This window comes from Pezoporus wallicus, unplaced genomic scaffold, assembly GCF_028554395.1.
Source record: "Pezoporus wallicus isolate ANWC-B61680 ecotype Strahan unplaced genomic scaffold, APGP_CSIRO_Pwel_v1 contig_447, whole genome shotgun sequence".
Lineage (NCBI taxonomy): Eukaryota > Metazoa > Chordata > Aves > Psittaciformes > Psittacidae > Pezoporus > Pezoporus wallicus.
In genome coordinates this window covers 2,187,812-2,207,072 of record NW_026636385.1, presented here as the reverse complement: position 1 = coordinate 2,207,072, position 19,261 = coordinate 2,187,812, and the positions used below count along the sequence as shown (strand labels likewise).

Sequence of the window (19,261 nt, the reverse complement as noted above, 5' to 3'; positions counted from 1 at the left end):
AACTGAACCACACAGCTTGGTGTCATCAGCAAACTTGCTGCGGGCGCACTCAATCCCACTGTCCATGTCAGTGACAAAGATGTTGAACAAGACCGGTCCCAAGGCCAATCCCTGAGGGACACCACTCGTTACTGGTCTCCAGCTGGACATTGAGCCATTGACCACAACTCTTTGTGTGTGGCCATCCAGCCAATTCTTTATCCACCGAGTGGTCCATCCATCAAATTGATGTCTCTCCAATTCAGAGACAAGGATGTCGTGTGGGACAGTGTCAACTGCTTTACACAAGTCCAGGTAGATGACAGCAACTGCTCTACCCCTGTCCATCAGTTCTGTAGCCCCATCATAGAAGGCCACCAAATTGGTCAGGCAGGATTTCCCCTTAGAGAAGCCGTGCTGGCTGTCACCAAGCACCTTGTTGTTTTTCATGTGCCTTAGCATGCCTTCCAGGAGAATCTGCTCCAAGATTTTGCCAGGCACAGAGATGAGACTGACTGGTCTGTAGTTCCCTGGGTCATCCATTTTCCCCTTCTTGAAAATGGGGGTTATATTTCCCTTTTTCCCGTCATCAGGAACTTAAAGAGGACTGTCAAGAGAGGAATGTCAAGAGGAATGAATGCTCCTTTTATCTGCTGTGAATAGAGGTTTCTCATCTCAGTTAAGCGTTGACTTTACAATTAAGAGAAGATTACACATCTCTGTTATTTTTTATTCGGTCTCCTAAGACATAAATTAACCTTTCACCACTTTGTATAACCTTTCAAAATGGAGAAGGAAGGTCTGGCTGATAAATTGCAGAAGATCACATCTATTTGGAGATATTTACTGTAACTAAAAAAGTGGAAAATCACCTTCCTAACCCCGTGGCGTTTTCTATCTGCTCACGGTTTCCCTGGTTTTGCCGTTCTTGGTTTTCCTTTTTGCTGCCTCTAGAAAGATTTTTAATGAATTGTCCTGGAGGGGTTTGCTCCACAGCTGTGCTTAGCTGTATTTTTGTACGTGTTGCAAAAAATTTACCCACAACTCCTTTGCTGCCTGATGCCTGGGGGCAGTGGAGTTGATGAGTTACTAAATGAGTGATGTCTGAGTGGTAGGATGCTTGCGGGGATGGTGGGATGTTGAGAGGGGAGAGAAGAGCATCTCGCTTCTGGTTCATCACTTTGAGTGTGTCATCCATCTCCAGAATAAACGGAGTCCATCTTCCAAAATTCAGCTTAAAATGAAGATGCCTTGCCATCTTGGCATGGAAACAGTGAGCAGGGTGGGTTACTTAGTACTGGTTTTGGGAACAGGCCTCCTGTGATGTGTGGTTGGGTCTCACAGTGCTGAGGGCTGGTTGGCAGCTGCCAGCGTCTGTTTTGTGAAGACCGGACTCATTAGGCACCAGGGCACCAGTGCTACACTAGTGATTGTTTTGAAAGATTAATCTTTTTATCCTCTCAAATAAATAGCCTCTGACATTAGCCATTGGGGCCAAACTATATTTCACTGTTTGCATCTCAGTGCTAAATGCTATAGCAAGACGTGTTCTTCAACAGGAGCAGCTTAGCACTTCAGCTAAGTGGCTGCTGGTTTCTTCCCTAGAGGGTTTGGCTGCAGGTGCAGTGGGCAGGTTGTGAAAAGTGCAGATGATGCAAAAACCCCATTATAGTTGGGGTTTGCCTTTTTTGCCATGTTCTTCATGAGATAACTCACTCATCAGTGTCTTGCACTTCTTTTTTTTAGCTCTGTGCTCAGCTTTTGCAGAGCAGCCAGCTTCTACTGTTGGTCTGGCCTTGAGAATGTAAAAGGTGCCTGGCAAAACCCCAAGTAGGCATGCAGCCTGTTAAGTTGGAGGGTGGTTTATTACTAGCTGGGAAACAGTCAACACATACCACTTATTGAGTGCTGTGACCATGCCTGTTTCCCACCATCTTCATCTGAGAAAACTAGCTCTACTCTTCTTTTTCGAATTTTCCAGCCTTTTATACCCTCTTTGTGTCAAGATAAGTGAGACAGGGACAAAGCAGGGGAGACGGATGGTCCCAAGTGTGATATTCGTGCATTTCTGGATCATTCCTTGATACCAGTTGGATCAAGTGTGTGTTCACATTTGTCATATTAGCCAGACAGACCACGTACCCTGGAGTTCACGCCAGCTGCTGAGAGCAACCTGTTACCTGATCCAGCAAAAAGTCAAATCAGTCCAGACATATGGTACCTGACCTAGCAGAAGTGCTGCTAATACGAAGTTAACCATCAGTAGTTTACACTGTGTAGCATCTTCTGTACAGTACCAAGAGTTGTAAAGGCGGATTTATTCAGTCATTGGAGCACATCTACTGCAGTAGTACTGCACATCTCATTGGAAGGGTTGCTTTGCTATTGAGAAAATTAAGATCTGTGTACTCCTATGGGTCTGAGTGGTGCTGGCTGGCCACAGCTGCCCTGAAGAGCAAGTCGCTGAAGTTAAAAATGGAGCTCAAGTCCTTTGATGGTCCTTTCCTCCTGTAATCATCAGTGCAGACAGGAATGTGACTAAAGCCTGAAACAATCACCACTTGCCTGCCTTAGATATGCAGTGGAGAGCTGCTGAATGCATGGGACTGTCCATGTCTGAAAAGCCTCATTTTGCTATGGAAATTGGCAGCGTGTTGATTTTCTAACTTTTACCTTCCCCTCCAGTTGGATCCATAAGAAGGACATGAGCCAATATATGTATACATAGCATTTACTGTTACTGTTTCCTGGAGGTTGAGGAGGCAAAATTTGAATATCCTGTTATGTTGTTAGTGCTGTATTTGACCAGTTATCCTAAGGGTTTTCAACTTGCTAGATCAGGACAAGCTTTTGTTATGGTATGGAGGTCTTCTGTGTTCCTGGATAGAGGAGTGTGGCTGTTTGCACAAGCCCTGAGCACTTCTCTGGACTGAGCCTTGCAACTGCAGAGGCAGGGCTTTTTGCTGCAGCTGAGGCAGGGAAAGTGAGGCTTGCCAGGCTAGGTAGGTACTTCAGAACTAAAATCTTTCATGAGCTGAAGGGAGAAACCCCTGAAGTGTTCAAGGCCAGGTTGGATGGGGCTTTGAGCAACCTGCTATAGTGGAAGGTGTCCCTGCCCATGGCAGGAGACTGGAACTGGATGAGCTTTAAGGTCCCTTTCAACTCAAACCAGACTATGATTCCTGAAGGATATCCTTGCAGGAAGGCATAGCCCTCCTCCTCATGTTCTCAAAGCATCCTTAAGTCACTTGACTTGCAGTGACTGAGAAAAAAGCCACCACGTTCAGAGGGTTGAAGTGACAGGTTTTAAAGTAATTTCTAGCTTGCTTTAAGTAATTCAGTCTTTCTAAATATCTTCGTATATTACCTATATGTATGCATGCTTTTGTTCAGGCAAGCCTATTTATACATCTGGAAATGATAAAGAACATCCATGAGGCAGGTGAGAACTAGTGAGCCAGTGCTGGTAGCACCTTTGAGGGGTGGGTAGTGGAAATTTGGGGCTGCTGTGGACATGTAGCGCTTGGGTACTGCTTGTGGCAGCAGCTGCTGAATTTATGACCAGACATGGTTACCTAATGCCATGACTTTTCCAGACTTTCATGCATGTTCTGGAAATGAACCGTTATCTGAGAAAATGGAGAAGTGCACCTGGAAACTTTTAGACTAGTCTCCTTGTTTAACCATGAACCCATTTTAAATATGTCAGGGAGGGCAGCTGTAATAAATGACCTTTTCCTGCCATATATTAGAGTGATGACTCATGTGCAGTGTCAGGAGAATGTAATGAAAAGTCTCTCCAGCTTGACATCTGTGCAGTTGAAAGCTTTCAGGTCTGACATGCTGTGGAGCACAGGGCTTTTGGGCTGCATTGTTGGTGCTTTCAGTATCACTGCTGTCACCTGGTTGCACATATTTTTTTCTAAGCCAAAGCATTTATATTGATTCTGTCTTTTCCATGTCATCTAGAAGGCTTTTTGTCTGAAGACCACACAGGTGTCAGAGGCTCCCATAGAATACCGAAAAGAGCCAAGACACAGAGAAGCTAAATGGTTTGCTAAAGACAGCTAAGAAAGTCAAAAGGGGCTGGTACAATAGAGTTGCTCACTGATTGTGTACTGTTGTGTATATAGGAAAAATCTGCTATGCCTAGATAAATAGATTATTACTAATATGTGGTATCAGCCTGCACAAAGGAAAGGTGATTAAAATACAAGCTTTAAGTACTTTGTTTATTGTTTACTTGCTGTAATAAAATTGTCTGCAAACCTGCCACTGGAAACAGCTTGAATAAAACTTAGCATATCCACGTTTCAACCTGCAGTATGCCAGAATAAGTCTAAAACAAGGCACGGGCAAGCATCTTATCCCAGAGCTTGGATAATCTCCAGTTTATCTGCAGATAAACTTGCAGATTATCTGCAAGATAAACTTGCAGAAATTAAAACATTGGTAGAAATTGCAGTATCTATGTTAATTAAAACCCACATGTTTTTGTGTGAGTGCATTTGCAACCTGATTTCTTCTTTTTTTCTCCCTGAGAAATCTCTGTCACTGTGTGTCAGCTGCCACTTCTTCTGTTGCCCATTCAGTGTGAAGGTCTGTCTCCTTTCTCCGCGTGCATGTATGGCAGGGCTGACTGCCCCTGGTGCTCTACAGCAGCTTCACAACAAGAAATTTGCTCAGCAGCACTGGGGAGGTTTGGATGTTGGTATTAGATCATTCTTAGCTGAAACTGGGACCTGCAGGAGGATTGCTCACGTCTGCCGTCTGCGTGACCTGTGTGCGTGTCTGTTTGGCTTGCCTGGTGACTCTGGATGGGATGATGTATCTTCTGCTGCTAGAAGTTGTACAAGCTCAAGGTTTTGCTGGCCTAGCCTATTTTCACCTGATTGCTACATCCACCGTGCTAGAAATGTCACATTCTACGCTAGGCTGAATTATGTATGCAATCACATATAATTCCATGCAAATTAAGCATGGTTTGAGCTGAAAGGTTGGGTTGACGCAGTCCTTTTGGGCTGCATGAGGATGCATGTCAACAGTGAGAGATTCAGATGTTCAGCAGCAGAGGGGCAGCAGGACATGGAAAGGCCTTTACAGACACTCTTTTTCCTTCCAAGTCATTCATTCCCAGTGGTGCTCTGCTTTACCCCTGCAGCTGATTACTAATCCCAGTAATCACAAGGTTCTAGGAGCAGGATTTTCTTGTGTGTGTTTTTGTGTCTCTTTTTTCCGCCCTTTTTTTCTTTTTGTCAGTAATTCAGTTGCTCCTGTTATTTGCTCCTTGTGCTGTGGCTGTCATCTTGAGCACGAACCTTGAGCAGTCAGCTGAGCTCTGAATCGTGGACAAAGCACCCCAAAGTGCCACAGACGATAGAGCAGCCACGGAACGACTTGGTCTTCCAGTTCATTGCCTCAGTAGCAAAATATCTTTCTATAAATGCCAAGTGAGATGTATAAATCATCCTGGAATTGCCATGCACTAAATCAAGAAGCAGAGAAACGAATGAATATTTGTAAACCAAGTGTCAGTGTAACTAAAACATGGTGCAGAACAACAGGCCTGTGATATGCCTTGTGCCATCGGGAGGCTCCACGGCGGAGTCAGAGATCCACACAAAGGGAAGTTATGCAGAGGCATGCTGGCTGCGGCTGAGGCAGGATGAACTGTGTGCAGATAGCGTCAGTAATTTCATGGTTCAGAGCAGTAATTTCACATACTGTATGAAGCAATAATACTGTATGTTTGCTGTGTTAGTTTCAGGCTTTCACTGGGCGACCAGGTGGATCTACTTGAACAGGAACAAAAGCCTTCCAGTTTCCAGTAGCTGCTAATCAGAGCTGATCCTAGCTCCCATGACATCTCCCGCTTCATAGTGTTGACCTGGAGCTGCTGTGGCTTAATTTGTCTGCACAGACATGCCCTGGGCTCCTAGCTGTGAAAATACAGTCAGGGAGGGTGCTGTTCTAGAATTGTTTCTGCAGCCTTCTGTGTTCCAAACTCTTGCACATCATCTCACCCTACAAGAAGGTTTCTGACAAAACAGTGCAGCCCATGTATTTACCAAAGCAAGTGGGAATAGGTTGAGGCTAAGCCTTGCTGGCAGCACCAAGTCCTTAGGCAGGTAGAGCTCAATTCCTGTGTCCGGAATCAGCACTGTCACTCCTGGAACTGATCCCAGCACCTCCCTTAGTGGGCATGATGTCTCCTAGCAGTTACGTCCTATATGAGCCATAGCCTTGTTAAGCGATCGGCAGAGTGGACATAATTGAAAGTTATTCCAGGAGCTGGAGTTAGAACCTAGAACTTGTTTCTGCAAAAATTCCAGTGAATGTGAACTTCAGTGTGTTTGTAACCAAACATAAATTAACCTCAGATTTTGGTTGTTTTGAGTAAGTTCAACACATGCATCCCTCCTACCCAAAGTCTGTACATGGAGTAAAGTCTCTTGTAGGAGGCAGGTGCTGAAGTGATGGACATATTTTTAAGTCAGCAGGTAGATATCTCAAGGTCCTATAAGTGGGGTTTTTTTGTGGGGTTTTTACCAGCTTTTCAAGGAATAAGGTTTAGCAATGACAGCAGAAGGTTTCTTGGTCCACAGCCTGCTTCTTGTCTTGCTTTGCTTAAACTGTTATTTGGGGTAGGTGTTGTGGCGCATCCTCCTCCAGTTTAGCATGCCCCAGCCTCCAGCACAGTTGCTGCAGGGAGCAGATGGGTACTTGAAAGCCAGAGTGGTGTTACTGAATCGGGTGAGGTCCCTCCTGGCTATGGGATGTTGCGGTGCCAGGTGTGAATGAGAAAGGGAGCGTAAAATGTTTACTTGAGCATTTCCCACTTTTCTTAGTTTGTCATTTTCAACCTTAATTCAAGCTGTGGTGTCTTCTGAGCCTGCTGCAGAGGGCAGAGCCAGTAGCTTAGCCAGACGAGTCCCTCCATTGTTCCTGTCACAAGATGCTGATGCTGAGTGTGTCTGGGATATAGTTATTTATTTATGTATTTATAACTTGTACATACCATTTAGTTTTTTGCTGGCTATTCAAGCCATTTGCTAGACGTCTGCCAGGTGACTGAGTCCTCCAGCCAGAGCCACCCGTGGTGGTGAGGGCCAGGAGGGTTTCAAGGGCTGCCTCCTTTGCTGCCGCCTGGTTGCTAGGTAGAGGCTCTGCCCTGCATAGGTGCCTCGTTTCTTCTATCTGCCTTTGCCTGGGAGATGACGTGTGTCAGAGGATCCCTCCTCCTGGGGTTGCTGGAAGGAAGAGAGCATTCTTCTTTCCTGAAGTCAGCTCTTGGCACCCGAGCTGCCACAGTCCAGGATGTCTGCCCAGTAGCTGCTGTCAGCTTGGGCAGGTCCTGCTGCAGCAGTGGCACGGCTACCCAGGCATGGGCAGCTCTGATGCTTCACTGTTTACTCAGCTTCTTAGCAGTGTATTTCTTCAAAGTTAGTAGCAACACTGTGTAAAACCTGGTCAGGCGTGAGATCACCAGCTGCAGGCACTGCAGCCTATGTGGGAGACCACCTCCCATGGCCATGGCCCTTCCAAGGCCTCCTGCTCTTGTAGCTGGCCCCTGTTGCTGCAGTTTGATCTCTTGAACTGGGTTAAGGCCTCTCCTCCTCCTTTGCTCTTCCCGTTTCACAGCTGTAGGTTTTCATTTCATTGTCCCTATGCTTTGGTTGGGCCACAGGTGTGGAAAACCATGTTGGGGACTTACATAGAGATGGTCTTTTCCTGTCCAAGAGAAGAGGGATTTTGCAGTCGCCCAGCGTGATGTTCACCAGCCCTTTTTCCAGCACTGCAGCATGAACAGAACTGCAGAAGCATGGAGGGAGTCATCTGTGCCATGTGTTAGCCGTTAATTTTAGCCTTACCATAACTCTTGATGACAGGGTTTGGTGTTTTCTACTGTAGGCAGCATGTAGCACTTATCCTGGAGATATGGTGTGGCTGTAAGATAGCAAAGCTGCAGCTCATCCCTAAGCTGCAGTGCGCTGTCAAGCAGTGCGATAGCCAGTTTCTCTTTCTGACTCACATAGCTGCTCTGTACTGGAATTGAGAGGCAATGGTACCATATGGTACCATTTTTATTGACTTTGTGCTAAACCCTTGACTTTAGGTTAAGCAAGGATGGTAGTAGGCACAGGCTGAGTTCCACACATCTCTTGAGAACAAAGCTTAGCCAAAAGGTTGTTATACATTAGCCAGACAAGTCTCTCTATCATTATTTTATATTGCTATTGTAGGTACTTTATTGAACGTTAATCTACTGCTTTTTCCCTAATTCTGGCTACTTGGAAGTCTGTATGAAGTGCCAGCCTGTACTGGCATGGTCAAAAGAGCGTCCCAGAATTTGATGTACAGGTCTCAGATAGATCTTCTGATGTGTAGGCTACTACAGGGAACTCTTCTAAGTATGTTATAGCAGGCTGACCAAAAATCACATAGCTTTAATATCCTCTCTGGATTGTTGCTGATAGTTTTACTTGCTAGAACGCATTGCATGCTCTTGGGTCTGGAGCAAAATCACTGACTACACCAGAAGATACCCATCGTATTTTCTCCCAGTGCTGATATTAGCTCTTGTTGATGCATGAGTTACCCAGAGCATCATGCTTCTGACGACTGTGTTGCCGTACAGTGCTGGAGGCTTGCCTGGCTTGCATCCAGAGATGATGTTCTGACTGACATGGTCAGGCTCAGTGAGGTGGATTGCTTAAATGTGTGGGGAGCACTGGCAGTGTTCTGCGGCTGACTCCAGCAGGGAATCTCTGGGAGCTTCTTCTCTTTCTAGTGTTGTTTTTGCGGTGGTCTTTTGCCATGGTGTGCGGAGTTTGTTCAGTCTCTACTCTCATGTTTGGTTAAACACTGCATGAGGATGCAAAAGTCTTTTCGCTGCAGGGAAGGAATGCTGTGACGCTGTGCTCCTTGCTCAGCCAATCTTTGTGCAAACTTTGGGTACATGCAACATCTTTTTCTAGCTAAAGAGAGAAACCAGATCTGTAGGAGAGCTGATGCCTTTAGGTGGAAATGCAGTATTTGATGTGTTAAAAAAATGGAGGCACATTTGGCTGCTTAGAATAGTGGTGTTGGGGAGGGGCAAGGAATTGTATAGAGGCTGAAAGGGTTGATCTGAAATCATGTCAAGTGAAGTGTCACAAACGAGACATGCTGCTCTGTAACAGAACATTCTTCATAGGCAGTTTAACAAGCTTTGGAATTAAATCTGGAAAAAAAAAAACTGATGTGGCTGTTATGTCAGGGCTTTCACAAGCTTGCAGTCTGGGCTGTGACTGGTAGAAAATCAGACCAGAGCAGCCATGTAATCAGTGCTTTTCCTAGGCAGTTATGAGCTCACACTATACTCACACCACAGCTGCATATATGTTTTCCAAAATACACTTTTGGAATTATACATACATTTTCTTAGTATGCTAATCGTCTCTGTGGTCATTCATTCCTGGAGTTAATGACTAGTCTCTTAGAGAAAATGAGTTAACAAACTGACAGCTGCTCCTAACAAATCACTTGCTGGAGAGGCCAGTGTAAATTTAACATTCACAATAAATCCTTCTTTTGCTTCTGATGGTTGAGTGGAGCAATGGCAAAGAAATGAGGCAATAATTTCATTTATCAAAGCAGTTCATGGCAGATTTGAGCATGAGAGCTTATAGACAGAGATGCAAGGGAGTTACAGACTGGATTTCTGCTGCTCTTTGAGTAATACTAAGTGTATATGGGAAAGGGTAGATCTCCTGGTGTAACCTCACAGTTGGACAGACTAATAGCTGCCAGTCCTGGGTATGTTTGGCATGAAAAGACAGGCAACAAGGGTGGAGATAAGTAGGGCGCTCCAAAGGGGTTTCTTCTGTCTCTATTGCCAAGAGTTAACTGAATCTCATATCAAGACCTGACACTGAAGTAACAGATTGCTTGTTTCAGATGTGAACCCCCATGTTCTCATGGTCGTTGTGCATGCAACCCCTTCTGTTCACAGGTTCAGGAGGGACCATTGCAGAATTCATGGTAAGACAGAGGGCAGGTTCATGGATGCTGTGCTGCTGCTGGGAGTAATTCTTGCAGCTGCTGGCTGATGGGGCACTTTTTCTGATCACAGTATCTACAGTAATCAATAACCATCTTTAAGCAGCAGCTAACCATTAACTCACAGCAGATAGCACACGTTTTTCATAACCTTTGGTTACAAAAAAAATAAATAGACATAACAGCCTTGGATAAGACAAGAAATTTTCTGAAATTCCCATTTGCTGGATCAGAGTTGAGCTACCCTCAGGATCAGCGTTTTCTTAGCACTGTATATGGAATGAACTGATGGATTTAGTTGGCAGCGAATTTGTATTACAGGTTTAGCTTGGAACATTGGTGCCTGATAATATTGTAGTTCCTGCTTCATGGAAACACTGACATCAGGTTTAAGATTTTAAAATTGTTGTTGTTTTTCAAAATTACAGTTTCATGTGGCAAATATGCTTAGAGTCCAAAATGACAACATTGTGCTGAGCTAATTGAGTGAAAGGTTAATTAATCTCCCTGTGATATGAAATGAGGGAGCTAAAGGTATAAACACCAAGAAACCTGTGATTTAAAGAAAAACCTTTCATTTCCACATTTGAATTAATAGTATAGGAAAATTCTTTTCTTCAAATGTAATATGTTTTTCAGTTGACACTATCCTGATTAAACTGATCACACTACACAGCCCATACAGGTGGCTGTGTTAATGCTACACTGAACTGAAACAGCTCAGTTTTGGAAATGGCGTTGCATTAGGTTTATGTGGCATGGGTTTGGTAGTGGGAGGGATACAGGGGTGGCTTCTGTGAGAAGCCACTGGAAGCTTCCCCTGGGTCTGATAGAGCCAACACCAGTTGTCTCCAAGATGGACCCTCTGCTGGCCAAGGCTGAGCTCATCAGCAACGGTGGTAGTTCCTCTGGGATAACACATTTAAGAAGGGTAAAAAAAACCTGCACACCTGCACCCAGAGAGAGGAATGAGAATATGAGAGAAACAGCTCTGCAGACACCAAGTTGAGTGAGGAAGGAGATACCCAGGCTGGAGCAGGTTAGCTCTCAGGACTGGTGACCCCATGGGGGACCCATGCTGGAGCAGTCTGTGCCTGAAGGACTGCACCCCGTGGAGGGGACCCACGCTGGAGCCGTTCATGAAGAACTGCAGCCCGTGCGAAGGGCTCATGTTGTAGAAGTTCATGGAGGACTGTCTTCCATGGGAGAGACCCCACACTGAAGCAGGGGAAGAGCATCAAGAGTTCTCCCCTGAGGAAGAAGGAGTAGCAGAGACGTGATGAATTGGCTGCAACCCCCATTCCACATCCCCCTGCAGTGCTGGAGGCAGGGAGGAGGGGGAGAGTTTGGGAGTAAAGTTAACCTGAGGAAGAAGGGAGGGGTGAAGGAAAGGTGTTTTTAAGGTCTGGTTTTATTTCTCATCACTCTAATCTGTTTTGATTGGTAATAAATTAAACTAATTTCCCAAACTGATGTCTGTTTTGCCCATGGTGGTAATTGGTGAGTGATCTCTCCCTGCCCTTATCTTGACCCACAAACCTTTTGCTATATTTTCTCTCCCCTGTCCAGTTGAGGAGGAGACTGATCAGAGCTGCTCTGGGAGTGTCTGGTCAGGTTCAACCCACCATATAATTGTACATAAGAACTACTGCATAGGAACTGTTTCAGGCAGAGAGTACTAATGTACTGCTTATGCCAGTTTGTATACTGGTAGTGAAAAAAAAACAAAACCCATAGAAACTCAATGAAGGCACCAAATGCTTTGTTAGCTTAACTCTGGTTTTTCTGCTATTAAAATTTCTACCACTTCATAATATGCTAATTTACCCCCAAAGAGGTTGCATTTGTATTTTCTCTGTGTGTGTCTGTATAAAATGTTCACAGCACAGCAGGGGAGAATTTTGGATTATTAAAGCCAAATTTTGTAATTCTCAAGTTCCTAGACTCTGAAAGTGTATTAGCCGTCTTGTTGATGCTAGTGATTAATGCTAAGCTCATGAGTGTATTTGTAGAAAGAGACCCTCAAGCACATGGATCATTACAAAGTTGTGTGAGGCAGAATCTCAATTTTAGAAAAATTTTAGAAAAATCACACAGCCTTGTCTTGGGATGTACTGTCCTGCTATGGTCAAATAGAGACCAATGGACATCTTGGAAGAATTTACAATCAGTAGTCCTGATTATGTGACAGAAAGACATGATTCTCCTCCAGCATTCCATTTCCTCTTCATGAGGATACAGAAGCAGTGACTTTTGAGTTATCTGGCTGCCCTGGTTTTATTTTAGGAAGGTTATGTATAGATAGAAATAAATGCATAGGCAAAAGACTCTTAAAGCTGCAACTATGAGGAAAAAGCTTTTTAAAATGGAACAAATAACCACTCCTAAATCCCTCTTCTAGAGAGATTATTGAAATCATGACCTTTCCTATTAGCTGGCTGTGCTTGGAGGTAACCACCAACTTTACGAGTGCTGCTCTGGTTCTTCGTACTTTGGTCTCATGAGAGCTTCATGAGAGTCATCCCCAGCAGCATCAAGAGCAGGCTTGGGCAGCGAAGGTGAATTTCTGACCCCACTGAAGCAAAACTGCCAGGCAGTATTTTTTCCCTTAGGAAGATAGAACCCTTGCTCTTCTGTTTTGTAAGGTGCCAGGTTATGTTTATGTGGTTAGATACTACTATCTAATGTAACTGTGGAGAGTTAAACAATTCTCAAATGTGACTGACAGGCCCGTTTTTCTGGTGCTGCATGGCTTTCAACATGGACCAGTGCTCTTGGTGTTGCCTTGCTGGAGAGGGGCAAAGAGAAGTCTTTTGGGTTTGGACTGGATTGTTGTATTATTAGTGATTATTGAATGTAATGTGATGGAGCATCTACTTGTGAAGGTGAAATCATTTCTTGGGCAAATGGAGTTATTTCTGGAGAGTGTGTGTTTTTTTTCTGTCCTCTCTCGTTACACCTGCCTCCTTTGGATTTCTGTCTTTAGCCAGCCTCAGCCTTCGTGGATAGAAACACCAGCAGAGGCTTCCCTCCCTTTTATTTTGGGTGAATTTCCATGTGTCTGTTTCACTAAAGCCATCTGCTGCTGTCTGGTGTACTTGAATCTGTTCAGGATGAGGATCCCATTGATTTAGGGCCTGATGGGGGGCGGGGGGGGGTATCACGAGTGATATGAATCAATGGCCTGGAGCAGTGGAGAGTTCTAACTTTCATTCTTTTTCCTTTATAGGTATTTGTATAAAGTGTGGAAAAGGTGTGTATGGAGCGAGCCAGGCTTGCCAAGCAATGGGTAACCTATATCATACCAACTGCTTCACATGCTGCTCTTGTGGTAAGTTAGATCTACCATAGCCTTATTAAGTGGCTTTATTTTGTAATATATATTCCTTTAGCAACAAGTATGCAGAGTGAAACCTCATCTTGCCTGCTCTTGAGGCAAAATTCCCACGCAAGACTCCAGCTTCAGAAGTTGTTTTCTATTTGCCATCTGTAAGTGTTCAATGGCATTTTCCTAATGCAACAGCCCAGAAAAATAGTATTTGGTTAGTTTAAGGCCTGCATTTACAAAATGGCTTCAACCTGGCCATTGAAGCCAGATCATGAAGCACTACATACTTCAGATCACTTGTGTTTACAGAACTGTAACGTGCATTTATCATTTTTATAGAAAAACAGTAAAACTTGTGCAGCCAAAACTGTATTTTCCCTCACTTCCTATTTCCAAATGTAACTCTAGCCAAGCACATATATTTGTCATTTCTGTGTATACCTAATGCTCAAAATTGTTCTCTTACGTTTGAATGCAGTAAAAACAAATAGAAACTGCATGTTGAAATACTTTAAGCTATTTCATTTTGCAGGAGAAAACTTGCGGGTTTATCGCTAGTTGCTCTTTGCTGTTCTTGGGAGCCTTTTAGGTTTCTCTTCAAACCTGAATGCATCTGAAAGTGATCTATTCCGTATGTGATTTGGGGAAGTCATGGTTTTGTCAGGGAAAACAGGACTTGGAAAATTCAGGGCAGCACTTTCTGAAGTGTTTGCTTTCAGTCAAGCATTGTGAATTTCAGTTGGAATCTTCCTCAGTGTATTGTCTGTAGCTGCTGAGAGCTCACAAATTTGCACAAGTTCAAGGGAAGTATGAGAGCTCAGTTTTCATGAGTCAGGTAATTTTTCTTGATACGTCCACCCATTTATTTAGGTACCTAATTTCTGAAAGCATTTGCCTGGATGTTGAAGATCTTGTTGCGACGCATATACACAGAAAAAGATTTACTCTGAGTAGAATATGCCAAGTGTACATTGTTTATAAAAAGGATTAATTAAGGGTTAGAAAAAGAGTAAAAGATTATTGTCATAGAACCAAATAAGTTGATAATGAAAAGACTATTGTAAAGTTGACTTGTGAAAGGAGAAATGTTGTCTTTTCTCCTGAGATTTGTACAGATAAATATTAGTTTAAAGAAACCTGTAACCTGAACATAGAATTTAGTGACCTTTATAAATGACTCTGGAGCATTAGCAAGTTCTAGAGTAAACTCATCTGAAACCTTCAGGGATCGCTCTTGACTTTTCTCAAGTCTGACAGTGAACGAGCAAGCTATTTTGTTGGCTCCCAGAGTGAACAGCATCCTGTTTAGCAGAGGATTACAAAATATGGTATCAGATAATATCTATCCACTCATTGCCAACATTAACCTAACCTAATTGTATGGGTGAATTTCAGCTTCTTCTCTGGGGCAGATGTGTTTTATTTAAGTAATCAGGATACAAGCTTGCTACCACAGAGATCTGTACACAGGTCATTCTGTTCCTCAGAAGATTGTGTAAGGGCCAAGGAATGTATTTTAAGAGAAAAATACAAACCCAACTTTGTTATTCAAAAGGACAACAAGCTCTTCTGACTGTTCTAGCAAGGTGTGTGTGGCCAGTGTACATCTACGACAGGGCGACTTGAGACATGTCTGTTGGGAGCATAGTTTTGCCCACCTCACAATGCCAGCGGAATTTCATGATTCACAGTGCTTCCCATGAGTCACACACACACATGAGGAAATGGTGTTCCAGGTTGGTCTTCCAAGCTTCTTGCTGTACTGCTTGTGGGCTGGAGGGCCCGGCTGTCATTCACCAGGATATTTCACAAGTGAGGGCTTGGATTTCCTTCTGCCTGCAGCCTCTGGTACAATCCCATTGAAAGGGGAACGTGCGGGGACTTTCTTATGTTAGGCACTGAAATGAGGGGTGTGCTGCTAATGTGGCAGAGTGACATAGAGTATTAAAAGGGAGGAGGCAAGCTAATTGTGAGAGCCCTGTGTATGGGCAAATTATGGGAGGGACATGTGGCTGGAGCTTGTCGATACTTTTACCATTAAACAGCATTAGAAAGTGGTCTCGTGTATTAGTCGCAAACATGAGAGATCTTTTCTGGAGGCTGAAATTACACAAGTCAAATAGGAAATCAAAGACAGTTTTTGAGGAGGATTAACTGCTGGAATGAAAAAGCAAAAGAAGTGTTAGATTCTCTGTTCTTTGTTGTTTTCAAATTAAGACCAAATATCCCTCTGGAAAGTGTTTTAAGTTGAGCTAAGCTTTTAGATTCAATATCTAGGTAACTGGGTGATCATTAATGACCTTTGTTAGGCAAGAGGTCACAGCACACACACTAATGCGCCTTTGAGCCTTTGGCAGGAGAGTAGAGAAGGATGTTAGTACTCTCTGCCTAAACAGGTACCTATACAGTAGTTCTTATCTACATGATGGGTTGACCCCAGCGGGACACCAGGTCCCCACCAAAGCCGGTCTTATCAACACCTTGCCACGCTAAACCCAATACAACTTAGAAATCTGAGACAGAGTAAGAGTGCAGGCTTGCCTTTCTTTATTTCCCAAATAACAAAAGGGATCCAAACTGTCCTTCATCAGTTATCGGTCTTACTTTCAATATAACAGATCTAGAAAGTAAAAGGCAGTAGCTGAAGAGGAAAAATTCTGTACCTGAAGACGTTTGATTTAGGTAAGGGCCAAATATTTAACCAGCAAAATTAAAAAAATATTTCAGATCCTTGGGAAAACTTGTGGTTTGGAGACCACTCAGGCTGAAATGTGATAATGAGTGATGGGAGTTCCAAGGACCTCATTTCATCATGCAGAAGTGAGAATTCTCAACTCAGCAAAGACAAATTCAGTGATGTAGAGAAGTGGGCAGGGACCCTCAATAGGAAATTTTGCCCGAGTCAGAGTCCCTTCTTGGTCACTTCTCTAGCTTTGGTTTCAGTTCCAGGTGCCACCTATCAGAGTTCCCTGGTTGAAAAGGGCAGTGTGTGACAGAATGGGCCATCCTGCACCTTCTGGGGAGTATGTAGCGCTTGCCCCAGTGCTGTCCTTTTCAACTCCCACCATTGCTGGAGAGTTTGTGTTGCTTGTAGTTAAAGAGTTAACCTAAAATACACTTACAGATGCAGGCATTTCTGTGAAGACTCCAGCCTTGCTAGCATAGAAGTATGAGGATGCAAAGGATGGATTCATCTGCAGCGGTGATGGTTGGCTCTTGAAACACAAATGAAGAAAGATGAGGAAATGCTCCAGAGATACAGTAAATAATCAGGAAACTTATGTCCCCTTTAGAAGTTTTTGTAAATGCTCGGATGGTAAATCTCTTAATTGTCTTCTAAGTTCTGAGAATTTTGGGGATAAAACTCAGTAATACGTTAATTCAGAGTTGTACAGGATGTCCTTAAAAAAAAAGGAAATCTTGCCAGTGAGCTGAGATCAGAATAGAAAGGAAAAGTGTAAATGACCTAGCAGGCATATTTTATGTGCTGCATTTCTGGCTCTGTATGTGTTCCGTGGGCTTTGGATAGTTGAGCCTTGCTCCCATAACACCATTTTAGAACTTTGCTCTGTCAGTTAATTTTTTATTACATCTCTGTGTAAACCCCTGTTGCTTTCTGCAAAAAGCCATGCTCCTCAGATAGCTTTTTCAGAGGCCTGATAATTCTCTTCAGGTAGTGTAAAAGCCAAAGCAGTCTGGTTTCCTAGGATCAAGTAGTTCAATGCAGATCTTTATCCACAATCTCTTACAGAAAGCAAATGAAGCTTTTTAGGATGGTTTTTAAATGTAGATTCAAATCTCAGCCCTAACACCAGTGGAACCTCTTGATTCAGCAAAACACATAGACGTGCTTAAATATGTTATATTGCTCATGTGTAATTATGCTTTGCTGAATCTTAAAGAACAGAGATTAATTCAGGCAGCAACATACACTATCCCTTCTGTTAAGTGTAAAATTTTAGTTTTGGCAGGAGTTCAGTTGCAAATTTTGCTTATGGAAGATAAAAGCTGATATCTGCCTGAAAAGCTCATCATCTAATTCCTCTTGGTAGTATTTCAGAGCATAACAAGATTTCTTGAAAAATAACTGCAGTAATGCCAAATTGCTTGTATACTATAAGTGTAGGTGATCAGTTGCAGGAATTAATGGGGTCTATTTGATACTCATTACAGAAGGTAACTTACCATGTGCCTCCAGTTTGCAGACCCTAGTGCCATCCACAGCATCTCTTCAGGCTGAAAATCCGAATCAAGTGACAGTGATTGTAGAAACTACAGTAAGATACATCTTTACAATGAGGAATATCAGCTTACTATTTGTTACTCTGAGATTGTAGGAAATGGGCAGGGAATGAGCTTTGAAGAGCTAAGGGTTTCAAGCCTCTGTGTACTCTCAAAGCTGAGATGTATTTGACCGTAAAAACAAGGAACATCTTCTGCTCTTACATGATGGCAAATGTTTGAGCAAAGCATTCATCTTTAATTTGCACTTTTGTTGATGGTTTTAAGGCACAGGAAATCATCACAAATCAATCAGAAGCCTAAAGCAAAACATGTAGTCCCAAAGATACATAGCTTATTTCTTACCTGGTAGCTATTGATCAGACTGGAGCACTCATGGGGTTTTCATACAGCAGTTTAAGTGACAGCTTGTAAAGGTATTGCAGTTCAGCTGATTACTGGCATGGCTGCTGCTTCAACACCAGCCTTTGTTCAGGCTTCACAAGCTCATTACTACAATATGATCCTCTAAGAGAAGGATCACAGCGAGGGCTGATAGCACTGCTGTTTGAAAAGGCCAGTGTGGGACAGCTGTAGCAGTACGTATCATTACCCTGAAGGTATAATGAGCAGTTCTGAACTAGCCCATGCCCTCCAACTGGTGTGAAAGGGGAATTGGTTCATGGTTGTGGACCCAACCTACTTTTTCTTGGAGACAACAGCTTCCTTCTGACTGAGGCCACTCAGTGCTACTGTGTGTAGATGTCTCTTAATAGGAGGTTGCTCATGTCCGGACTTGTAGGGAGAAGTTCCTTGTGACACTGGAAATGGTCCTTTGTGTATTTGCTGCCCTGGGTTGAACCTTTGTTTGCTCTTGGTGGTAGTAAGGCATAGAACATCTTAAGGGAGCTGTGTCCCTTCAGTGTACATTTATCCACAGTTGGTGAGTTTTTAAAAAAAAACAGTTCCCAGTGGAAGGTTCATTTTTAATTCGCGTTTGTTCTGTCCCCACAGCATAAGTTTGGCATGAATCACTGCATCCAAACTGCACACTGCCAGTACTTGCTTTGTAGCCTTAAATTGTCTGTGGATGTGATTTTCACATAGAATAAAACAAAGTTCAGTGTCAAATGTGCGAGCTCTACACTGTATGTTCACCAATATTAGAGTTGGTAATCACAGAGGTACAGATACATGTGTGCGTGTCAGTGGCTTTTAACTCTTCAGTACCTCATGGCTGACTTTTAGCTGATGCAGGTGTAGGTTTGGTATCTGTTCATCTGAGGGCCACCACTTTATGCAGCTATTCTGAGCACCAGGGAAACACAGTGAGAACACTTAAGGGAAAGGAGCTAATGAGTATTGCTGCAAGGGGTACATTGCTGCACAGTGAAAGTGCTAGGTAGCTAATGTCCTTGCACGCTTTTCCCTGCTGTTTTCTAACCACATGCTCCCAGACTGGAGCGGACTGGAATTTTGGGATTTTTAGTCTGTAATCCTGCCAGAACCATTGGCTAATACTTGGTGCTTAGGGGAGGACAAGCCGGCGGGTGATTCAGTGCTGTGCATGTGGGAGCATTCCTCCCTGACCCCCATGGCCTGGAGCGTGAGAGCTGGATGCCCTCAACTTGCATAACTGTGATTGTTACTCATCCCAAGCTCACACCTTCCATTTGAATTGGATTCATGGCC

At 43.6% G+C, this 19,261-nt stretch overlaps 1 protein-coding gene across 1 annotated transcript in view; it reads left to right on the top strand.

Annotated features, from left to right (window-relative positions):
- Positions 1-19,261, top strand: part of WTIP (WT1 interacting protein) — an 80,647-nt gene that overhangs the window by 18,727 nt on the left and 42,659 nt on the right. The window contains exon 2 of the mRNA XM_057400206.1: positions 13,250-13,351. Within this exon, the coding sequence (XP_057256189.1) occupies positions 13,250-13,351 (102 nt within the window). The remainder of the gene's footprint in view (positions 1-13,249; positions 13,352-19,261) is intronic.